Below are 11428 nucleotides of genomic sequence, written 5' to 3'. Positions count from 1 at the left end.
TTTCCTAGTTGTTGCATGAAGATTTGAGATCTTCTTATGCGTCTAAAGATAATCCTTGTACAACTCATACGTCATTCTTGATTATCAAGATCAAGATCATTGAGAAACAAATCTCCATTAAGACTTTGAATTTGATGAATATGAGCTTATCAATTTGTTCTAATAATGTCACCTGGAAACCTCATCATCAGAAGCAATGGTCAAGTAAGCAAAATTTTGTCAATCTTCCAAATCAATTAGGGAATTTTTCTTAACAAACTGGCCTGTGAAGTGGGGCAAAATTTGGCTAAGGGTTGAGTGGGTGTAAGTGACCAAAATTCATTAGCGTGGGGGGACCATATTCAACTATGATTAAGTAAAGAATGTCCCATTAAAGCTTAAATAGAATTTAGCCTTAGTTCTTTAGAGCCCATTACATTGAAAAGGCCTAAATTAAGCTTGCATAATCAAGTATGCACCTAGGTTTTTGTTATATAAACATATTCAGGTCTCATAATTTGAGGTCAACAAATCATATTTTTAGAACACATAGAGAGACATCGTGAGCGAGAAAAGAGAGAGGAGTTGTAGCCAGTCCCGTCCTTGGCTACGCCTGGTCATTGACCAGGCTTTGTTCTAGCCTGTGCCGTCTTGAAAATATATTAACTGAGCTGTTGTTTTTGGAGCCATCCTACCTTTGCAAGCATTGGTGTCACTCACTACCTAAATCGGCGACATCCTAATTTTCTAAGTCTGTTTTCGATTGAATGAGTTGAGCTTCTTATCAACGCACCTATAGTTCTTTTCTTTGAACTGATCACTCATGAGATAACTAGTCTATCAGGTGAAACCATTAAGGGATTTAAATGCAATGAACTTGAGAATTCGACCAATTTCTGCTTAATCGTGCTAATCTATAAGGGTCAATATGGCATTGTCAAAATCGATTAGAGACCGATGATAGGTTGATTCGACTGAGGCATGTGATTAAAGAGTGGGTGATCCATCTAATTGTAAAATTCTCCTCGGACGACATCGACTGATTTTTTGTCATTTCGTACTCGTGCCTATATTTGAAATCTTGAGATTTTCACGACAACCGAGAGTCGTTAATGAGTTGAAAATGTATAATGTGGCTTGAAAATAATCGACTACGGGTCAATTGCACTAAAAATTCTTAAAAGCTACCAATTAGGTTAGGTCACGCTAGAATCACGCTCGGTTGAAATTAACCGCGAATTTGAATCCGATTTCAGAAATTGAAAATTCTCTCATGTCGCAATTTATTTTAGGAACGTTGACTCGTCCTTCGAAGATTTTTCGGCAAATCAGAATTTTCAGTGAAAAAACAAATTTAAGCGTTTTTGGACTGGGAAAATTAGATGACTGTTTTTGGTTGCATTTTTGGCAATCAAGTTGGACTACTTGGCAAGGAAAAATGTTAAATTTGATGTGGACACCTTAGCTGAATTTATGGGCACCAATTTGAGTCCAATTGGAGGAGAATTGAAAAGTGAAATTGAAGAGGGAAATGCCCAAATTCTTAGACCAAAGGGGTGGGCAACATTTGTACCATTTGGGAGACTTTTTGAGGAAGCCTTGGTGTAGCAAAGGGCTTAGGATGACAGCCATGGATAGTGGGGCATGAACTCAAGTGCTTTGGATATTTTGTGGTCCCCTCCTCATCTTCAGTAGCCTCATTTTCAGTAGCCTCATTTTCAGTAGCCTCATTCTTCTTCCTTGGCTTCACTTTCTCCATTTGTGTGTGTTTTAAGCTAAAAAATCTAGAGAGAAATAGCTAGCCAAGCCAATCAGCCCATCGACCATCCCTATTCGCTGTTCGACCACCGTCTGTCCGCCTGTCATGCACTCAAGCCAATTAGCCCATAAACCATCCCTATTCGCCGTTCGACCACTGTCTGTCCACCTATCATGCACTTGAGCCTACGTCGTCCTCCGCTTGTGTGCCCATCGTTCGCGAGCCCAGGCCACTGTCCCGAGCAGCTCAAGCCTCTATCCAGCTGTCGAAGTTGTGCCACCACTGGAGCTGCCGTTGTCACTCGCTACAGCTGCTTGGTCCACCTCCTCGCCATTTTTGCGCCAAGCAGCCGCTCGGACCACCCCTTCTAGCAGCAAGCAGAAGCCAAACTCTCAGCTTAGAGTTGAGAGCTTGTGGCCCATTTTAAGGCCCGTCCGGACCTCCGTTGGTGTCGCTTTAGACTTGTTTATGGCTTGCCTCCATGTTGCCGTTGCTGTGTGTTGACACCCGAAATTTTCGTCAACATTTTAATCATCCATTTTGCAAAAATATAAAAAAAAAAAAAAAAAAAAAAAAAAAATAAATAAAAAAAAGAAAAAAGAAGAGAAAAATAAAAGAAAACAAAACAAAACAAAAAGAAAAAATGAAATGAAATGAAAAGAAAAAAATTAGAAATAAGGAAAATGAAAAAGAAAAAGGAGAGAAAAAGAAAATAATAAAAGAAAGAAAAATAATAATAGAAGAGGGGATCGGGGGTTCTCACTCACGCTCTTTTTTTTTTTTTTTTTTCTCTCGCTCTCTCCTGCTCTCTCTTTCTCGCTCTAAAATGCTCGGATGCTGATTCTCTCTCGCGCTCTCTCTTCATCTCGATCTCTCTTCAGCTGTTCGGCGGTAACAACCTCCTCTCTCTCTATCTCTTCCCCATCGTGGAGGCCGACGAAAAACCCTCCGGCGCCGGCCATGACTCTGCTCTCTGCCTCGACGGTCGCCTCCAAGTCTCGCCGTGCTCCTCTTGAGAAGTAGTGTGCTGGATCCGACATCCTCACAATCGGATACTCTCTCTCCCGATCAACTCTAGAAGACGGAGCAACTATTGATTGAGGAACTCGTGGTGCGAGACTCAGAATCGCGCCGAGTTGTCGGAGATATCAGTTTAGTTCCGGTGGTAGAGATCCGAAGGCGGTGACATCGGCGGTCGGAGATCAGTGCTTTCTCTCGGTTGGAGCTCGATCAGTTAGGGTTTTCCTTTATTGGCGTGATCGGAGGTGCGGGAGCTCGCCGGATCGGACTCTCTCTTGATCGGACGCTCCCCAGCTCTTTCCCGGAGAGTTGATGATCGAATGATCTGATGCTCGCTCATTCGATCATCAACTCTCGAAGACGAAGCAGCTACTAGTGGAAGAACTCGAAGCGACGAAACTCGATTCGAACTCCTCAGTTCATCCACTGAAGTTGCAGATTCATCCGAGGTAAGCAAAACGAAAATCCTTTTAATAGCATCCGATGAGGCGAGGGCTTCTCGTGTCGAAACACACTCCCGACAATGAAAATTCGGGGCTAGGATGCATTGTAATCTGAAATGATTTTTGAACTTGGATGGACTTTGTTCTGCAATTTCGTATCTCTGACCTCTTTGCACATATGCCTAAAAATGAGTTTGTATATGTGCTTTTTGGTGCTCGATGCCTTCATGAGAGTTGAAGATGGTTCGATTAGCTTTCCAACGAGCTATAGCATGTCCTGATTCAAGATCATTAGCTACCTGAAATCCTTTCGAAAGTTAAGAAGGGATTCTGGAAAACTGATACATAGCAGTTCATTGTTATACATTGACTCGGCCTTGTCTGTTTTCCGATTCTCTACTGAATTTAGTGCTTGAAATTCCTGGATTGGTGCTTCATGAAAGTTGCTTGAACTATCCTTGGCTACAACATACATATATTTTTTTTAGAATTTCTGGAGTTGATATGATTAGGAAAATGTTCATTAAATCGTCCTTTTATCCTGGCTGTGGCTTGGTTGTTGTTTGTCTTGGATGAACCGTTAAACATGCTCTTTTGGTCTCGAGATCTCTGTGAAGGTCATAGTATATTCCATGGGCTTTTCAATAATATAAAGATTGCATCAATTGACCTTTGTTCTCCCTATCAATTGCATACTTGAAACTATGATGCAATCTGTCAATGTTGCTGAAATATTGATCGCTAGAACAACAGGTTCAGCTTACTGTTTTTTGTGTGTGTGAGTTTCTCTGTATGGATTTTGATTAAGATGTTTGATCCTAACACTCAGACCTAAAATTAGCTGCTTTGTTCCTCTTTTCAGGTCTATCCTATACATACTGTTAATGTGAACGGAGAGTATTTCCATGTGATTGAGTTTCTACCGATATGCTGGAGCTGGTCCCTTCTGTGCAAATGACTTGATATGAGCTGGTTGTTGTGGTTTTCTGTGTTTGAAGTCTTCATGAAAGTTGAAGATGATGCGATTATCTTTCCAATGAGCTATAGAATGTCCTAATCGGACTTCATTTAATATGATTTTTGTCTGTCCAAAGTCTGGTCCAGAATCTGCCAAATGTTTGTCTCTCTGTTTTGGATGACCTTCTGTGTAAATCACTTGATATGAACTGATAGATGATGTTATTAGGACTTAATGTCTTCCATAGATTTGTAATAGACTTCTCAAGCTTTTCATAGACATATTATATGTGCGATTTGGCCATCATTTGCCTTGCCTGATGCTTCTTGCAAAGAGCACTAATCTGCTGATGTGTTCTGCTTGTTATGATCTGATCTGACCACTTATACAAATGGCTTTGCTTGAGCTAGAAAAAGACCTAAATTGCAATTGTCACCTAATAGGAATTCGTAAAGGACACCTTGAGCTTTCTAACGATGTCTAGTTTGTCCAATTTGCCCTACTTTTTTTTTTTAGATCAAGTTTTGAAGTCTGAATTTTCCTTGACCTGCAGTGTTGTCTTGTCTATATGAATCTGACTGTCTACCAATTTTGTGTGATCTTATACATAATGATCTTGAGGATAAATTCTCAATGAAAGCTGTCCATAATATCCATATCCATCCCATGCTAAAATTTGAGAATTTTTAAGGTCAAGTAACCTTAGAATTCAAGTTGACATGTAGCAATTTAAATTGTTATGCATTTTGCTCCTAATGACAAGTCACATATCAATGTTAATGAATTTATGTGGCCTTTTGCACATGGATTTAGGGTTAAATGTCTAAATCAAACTTTTTCTTCACATTTAACCTTACGTCATGTTCAAATTTCACGATTTTCATGCATTGATTAAATGGCTTAACAAATCAGTTATCATGCATCATTCTCTGATTTGCTTATGATTGATTTGCATGCTTTAGCGATTGTTGCTTTTCGGCCATGAATTTGACTTTACTTGAACTTGATACGCCTAATGAAATTTCATTCATGAAAGTTGCTCTTTATAAAGTGCTTGATTTCTGTGTTTTTTTCTTAGAGCCAATCATACATGGGTTCTACCTCAATTGCTTTGATCTTAGTTGTGATGATTGTTTATTTCACTTGTATGCACCTAGTCATAAATTTCTTAGATTAGGTTTAGATTAGGACCTTGAAGATGGAGAAGGCGTGAAGATGGTGGAGGTCGATCTCTATTCTGACCATTTTCATGTAATACCCATTTTCCTGACATATGTCTTAGGTTCCATGCATTGTATAAAACCCGACAAGTTGTGGGTTTCCTTTCTTTCCCAATTGTCTTCTCTTTTATATTTTCAGAATTGCATGATTAGGTTTAACTGCTTTTCTTGATTGTTTACTTCATGTCTTGCAATTTCATTTTCATTATTTGTTTTCCTTTTATTTCTTAGGAATAGAATAGAATGAAAATAATCCACAACGCATAATCATTTAGTATAGAATTGACGATTATGAAAATATAAAAAGAAATGCATGAACATGTTAGGAAAAACATAACAAATTGTTTAGACACCGAAAGGGCGCTAATAGCAATATTAGCGTAACCCAAGTCCCCGAACCTAGAAATTTGGTTACGTAGTAATCGAGGGAACACTCCCGACTCTCGATTGTTCTAGCTGACCCCCAAAATGAGGCTAATGGTGACTCATGTCTATTTTTTAGGTTGTTAAATACCTAGATCGTATAAATAAATCTGCTGTCGCACGGGGTACGAGCTTAGGAGAGCTCGCGATTTCGTGAGGAGACTCTCGTGATCAAAGTACCCCTAAACCCGACCTTTCCCACCTTGGACATTTCGAGGGGCGGCGAGATCGGGTCGCGACACTATGGACTTACTGGCCCGCTAAACCGGTAAGTTTACTCACTAAACCTTACTTATGAGGTTAATTATACTTAAGGTTTGATTAGCTTAGCTTAAGATGAGATTATGTGGTTAGTTAGTTTGGATTAGTGATTTAATTGTTTAATTATGCATGTTAAGTGGTTAAAATAGATTGATTATGGGTTAAATAGATGGTACTATTTTCCTAGATAGGTGCATAAATTTTCTAGACCCATTTATGTGGTTAAATTAGCATTTTCGGCCTAGGTTAGCATTTAGTGGATTTAATTTGTATTATTTAATTATTTTTGTAATTTAGCGATGCCGAGGTCGCTGACCTCTTCAACCAGTTTTGCAAGGAAGTGGTATTGGTTAGCAGCTACAGTTATCTCTCTAAATTGTCTAAGGATGTGAACACTTACTCTAGCAACAAGTGGAATGGTTGGATAGCCATTCTCGAGCTTAAGTACTTCAGTAATCCTTGGTCAATCATTTCTTTAATTGCTTTTATTTTGCTTGGGCTCACTTTGGCTTAGACCTTGTATGGAATCTTTGGCTACTAAAGGCCAGGTTCTTGATTTCTCGTAGAGTGGAGATTATCTGATGAGCGTTTTACGAGTGATGAATGTCCGGTGAAAACCTAGAAATAGGATTATGGCTAATAGACTATTAGGGTGCGATTGGTAATGTTTCTATTCCTATTAGAATACGTTTGGTGTACGAATCATAATAGACTACAACTGTCGTCACCGTAGCTCTTGACCGCCAACGACCATCATTGCTGCCGCCCACAGCCCACCAACCACCCCCGTCGATTGACGACTGCCACTGATTGTCGCCCGACCGTTGCACGACAGCCACCTAACCGTCGCACGACAACCGCACAATAGCCGCATGATAGCCGCACGACAATCGCATGACAATCCCCCGACAGTCGACCGCTGACCGTCGTCGCCGACCACCGCCCATAACCCACCAACCGTTATCTTCCCCCGCGGCCAGTGGCTGGCGATTAGTGGGCTGTGGGTGGTGGTCGTGTAGCGGCGATTGGCAACTAGCAGCGGTAGGCAGTAGTCGTGCGGTGGCTGACAATTTGTGAGCAAAAGAAAAAATAAATAAATATAAAAATTTATAAATCGCACGAAACATATTTCTATTCTTCTTCTATTTTAAGAATATAAAATTTTTATTGTTACCAAGTACATTACTAAAAAATTATTCCCAAGAGTAGAAATAAAAAAAAATTATTTCCGAAAAGAAACTGTTCCTCGAAATAGAAGCGTTGCCATGCACACCATAATAGTCTATTAGCCACAATCCTATTTCTAGATTTTCACCTAAGATTCATCACTCGTAAAACACTCATCAAATAATTTCCACTCTACGAGAAATTAAGAACTTGGCCTGTAGTAACCAAAGATTCCATATAAGGTCTATGCCAAAGTGAGACCAAGCAAAATGAAAGTAGCAATTAAGGAAATAATTGACCATGGATTAATGAAGTACTTAAGCTTGAGAATGGCTATCCAACCATTCCACTTGTTGCCGGAGTAAGTGTTCACATCCTTAAATAGTCCAGAGAGATAACTGTGGCTACTGACCAATACCACCTCCTTGCAAAGTTGGTTGAAGAGGTCAGCGACCTCAGCATCGCTCCCGAGCCAATGCTCCATGATCCCACAATCGTGGAGCCCCATGTCCTCGGCGGAGTTAATCAAGTTGTCCATGAAGAACAGGTATGAGGTGGCGTCATTGCCGCAATTGAAGTGACACTGCTCAAAGGCTACTAAGTTGAGGAAATGCGACCTCATCGCATCTTGGATCACAAGCTAGGGAATCTCGAGAGTCCCGTCCTTGAACCGGATGTTCTAGAAACCCTCCACCTCCCCGTTTTTGAACTTGATCCCTTTTTTCTGAAGCTCTGTCACGCAATGGATGAATTGTAGCCTAGTTTGTGATGACTGCTAGGTTGCTGTCAGCTTTGGGCCCAGGTACAGGAGGCTCTGCAGAACAATTCAAGGCAATGGAGCTCGCCCTCAAGGGGTAACAGGTCAAACTCTAGCCTTCTCCCGCTGTAGCAATTAAGGGGGCAGTCTATTAGCCTCAAAGAGTAGAAGAACTGGAGCGCCAAGACCCCGTCTTGGTCAGGTCGGCCAAGACCCCGTCTTGGTCAGGTCGGCCAAGCCGAAGGCAGATTATCAGGTCGAGAATGAAGAGCGGGATCTGATCCTTGAGCAAGATCATGTCCTGCAGGATAATGTGCATCTAACTTTGCGACGAGGAGAAGACAGGGTCATCGAGAGTGTAAACAAGTTTATCGAACCCCATGGAGTATCCCTAGGACAACTCGATGACAAAGCACCCATCGAGAACCATCATCATTATGGACTCCTCGCTGCGCATCTTTATCGTCCCCTCATAGCAGGTGTGGGCTCTCTCATCGACCTGCTTCACCGTGTCTAGATAGTCCTCTATCTTCTGATTTTTGTGCCTGGGCATGCACATGAGGCCGTGCCACTTATCCTTGTCCTTCTTGCAGAGGCGCTCGTCACTGTGATGGTACTGATTGAGGGAGACAATTTGGGGGACGCAGGCCTTCTCCTTTCCATCCTTGAGACGATGTGGGATCCAATAAATAGAGCGCTTTGCCCATGAGCGTGCCCTGTGGTCCTGCTCAGGTCGGTCGAGGTTCTTATTGATGTAGATGATCCACTTAGACTCGGGCAGCCTCGGCTCATCTTCACGGAGGTTTTCACCATCGTTGGTCTCAACCTCGATTCAATGATCGTCGGATGTTTCTTGCTGTGGCTCGTGAGCCACGGTTTGGCTGAACTCTATGTTGGGATTTAAAGCTATTTCTCATGTAGAATGAGTTTATTTTCTCTGTCTCTACTTTTCTAGAGTCTTGGGGTGCGCATGGCAACGCTTCTACTCCGAGTAACAGTTTCTTTTCAGAAATAGTTTTTTTTTTTTTTGTGAAAGAAATAGTTCTTTTTTATATCTACTCGAGGAATAATTTCTGAGTAAAATAATATGTTTGGTAACGATACAAAATTTCTATTCTTGAAATAGAAAAAGAATATAAATGCGTTTGGTGCGATTTATAATTTTTTGTATTTGTTTGTGTTGACACCTGATTTTTAATCGATACATCATTAAAAATAAATAAATAAATAGAAAACAATAGAGAAAAAACCCCAATTAGTTCACAATTAATCGTCACCGTTCATCAATTAGGGAACTCTTAATTAAGAAGATCAAATCCTGGCCCTTAGTTCAATCCAAGGGCTAAGATTTGATCTTGCCTGAAAAATATAAAGAGAAAAAAAAAAGAAAAAAAGGCCGGGGGGGGCATTCGACTAATATTTTTCTCTCTCTGGAGATTGACTCTCTCTCTCTCTCTCTCTCTCTCTACAATTGTTCTTCCCCTCTGGGATCCGATCGTCTAAAAAAAACCGATCGTCTCCAAAACCCTAGGCGGAAAAACCCTCGATTTCCAACGAGCTTTCGCCGTCCTACCATTCGCCGGAATCGAGACCGGTGCCTCAATTTGCTCGCGGCCGTATGCTGTTCTTGAGCCGGGATTGGAGCTCGGGAGCGAGAGAGGAATTGACTCAACTCTAAGAAGAACTAACGATAGTGATGACGACTACAGCGGCGGCGAGTTCCGATCATCTCTTTGTTCTGCTTTTTCGGTGATTCCTTGCAGCAGCAACGTTCAGTTTGGTCTCCTCCGTTCATCATATACCGCCTAGTATCTTCCCGATCAAGCGCTCTCTCTCTGGATTGGGATCTCGAGCGAACTCTCTCAATCGCTCATTTTCTCTCTAGATCTGGGGTTTCGGCTCAGTTCTAAGGATTGAGCTCCGAGGCCGATCGGCGACATCGGCAGTGACGGCCACAACGGTGGCGACAGGACGCTTAACCGGTTCTCTCTCGGCTCTGTTACAGGAAGGAAAACAAAGAAAAAGGAAATATAGAACCAAATCAATCAAAGAAATAGAGAGGGGAGGGGGAGATCTAGCTTAACCCTCCCCTTCATAGAGGTTGAAGAAAAAAAATTGTGTAGGGATGAGAGGGAGAGGAGAAGAGGAGACTAATGACTAGGGTTTCCCTACATTTTTCTTATTTTCAATTGGAGAAAATCCATTTAAATATTAATTAAAGTGTACGATAGACTCGGAGAGAGAGAGAGAGAGAGAGTGTCCACTGAGGGGGTATTTAAGGTAAGGGCTGACAGTCCTCGTTAGAGGCGAGGCTTGGCCCCACCAGCAAGTGGAGGCAGGAGTGCTAGAGGCACAATCATAGTATCAAGCAAGGTCTCGTAACCTTTACCTATGGCCTAGCAGGGTTGTCAGCTCTCACATGCATCTTAATATGAGCCGTAGGCCTTTTTGGCAAAGTCGTGGGTAATGAACAAATGCTCCTCCCCTGTGAAATCCAAAATTTCGCTTGACAAGGCAATGAGCTCCGGATGCTTAATAGTCCATGCTATGTTGACGAACTCATCATCAAACTACATTATTCATATTACCATCGCGTCGTCACCGAGTCGCCGCCACTATTCATCCTCAACAACTCTAACGTCCTATTCCAATTGCACATTGTCTAATCACCCTTCAGTCGACATTACCTTCGACAACCGCGGGGATCGTTCGACGGCCTACAAGGACAGCTAGCAAATTCGCCGAATTTCCTCGGTGGCACGAAGACCACGAGCGAATAAGAGAAGACCACCCCTTCATTCTCCTCCCCCATGCCGAACGTTCTCACCATGTGCTTGTTCCCCTCAAACTATTGCCACGTTCCCCCCCTCTCGCTGAGTCAGCCAAATGGCAACAACGCGAGCCCTCCCATCTGCTTCTCGAAGCTGGCGACAACGCATCGAGTGATGTTGAGTCAACAAAGAAGACCGCCCAAGATGAGGAATGCTGGACGGTAGAGAGAGAGAGAGAGAGAGAGAGAGAGAGAGAGAGAGAGAGAGAGAGAGAGAGAGAGAGCGAACAAAGAAAGGGAGAGAGAGAGGGATGCCATTTGTCTTTTGCTCACCGCCATAGAACTCACCATTCCTCACCTCACTTGGCTACACCCCTTAGAGAAACCAGCGAAGCATGCCCGTCTTCGGTTCCTCTCCTCATCTCCATTGCAGTCAACGAGCCAGAAGCTAGTGAAGGACAACCCATCTCCTCAGCTCACGACCACAGCAACTCCTCAATTCCGTCACAGCTACTCGCGCTACCGTCATTGACTTCACCTTCGTCCCGCCAAGTCGCGACCGCCATTCATGAGGACTGAAGGCAAGTAATAATCCTCCGTTCTATCCTATATTGGTTGATTGTCATTTGACAATGATGATTTCCTAGAAATCCCATAGGCGTTGTTTGAAT

The 11428-nt window shown here is 42.3% G+C and overlaps 1 protein-coding gene across 1 annotated transcript; it reads right to left on the bottom strand.

Annotated features, from left to right (window-relative positions):
- Positions 1–8144: 8144 nt before the first annotated feature.
- Positions 8145–10817, bottom strand: LOC120290494. The gene is made up of 4 exons (XM_039306765.1): positions 10675–10817; positions 9926–9983; positions 8415–8813; positions 8145–8288 (listed from the first exon to the last, which is right to left on the bottom strand). The coding sequence occupies exons 1-4, from the start codon at positions 10815–10817 to the stop codon at positions 8145–8147; spliced, it is 744 nt and encodes a 247-aa protein (XP_039162699.1).
- Between the last annotated feature and the right edge of the window lie 611 nt (positions 10818–11428).

Source organism: Eucalyptus grandis, chromosome 2 (assembly GCF_016545825.1).
Source record: "Eucalyptus grandis isolate ANBG69807.140 chromosome 2, ASM1654582v1, whole genome shotgun sequence".
In the NCBI taxonomy this organism is placed as follows: Eukaryota; Viridiplantae; Streptophyta; class Magnoliopsida; order Myrtales; family Myrtaceae; genus Eucalyptus; species Eucalyptus grandis.
Note: the sequence above shows the minus strand (reverse complement) of the source record. Positions and strands in the feature narration are given on the sequence as shown.

Coding starts and splice junctions, on each gene's coding strand:
- LOC120290494 (XM_039306765.1), bottom strand. CDS start 10,817: ATGGTGAGAACGTTCGGCATGGGGGAGGAGAATGAAGGGGTGGTCTTC. Junction 9,984..10,674: donor GATCCCCGCGGTTGTCGAAG/GTAATGTCGACT, acceptor TTCCTGTAACAG/AGCCGAGAGAGAACCGGTTA. Junction 8,814..9,925: donor TTGTGGCCGTCACTGCCGAT/GTCGCCGATCGG, acceptor CATTGAATCGAG/GTTGAGACCAACGATGGTGA.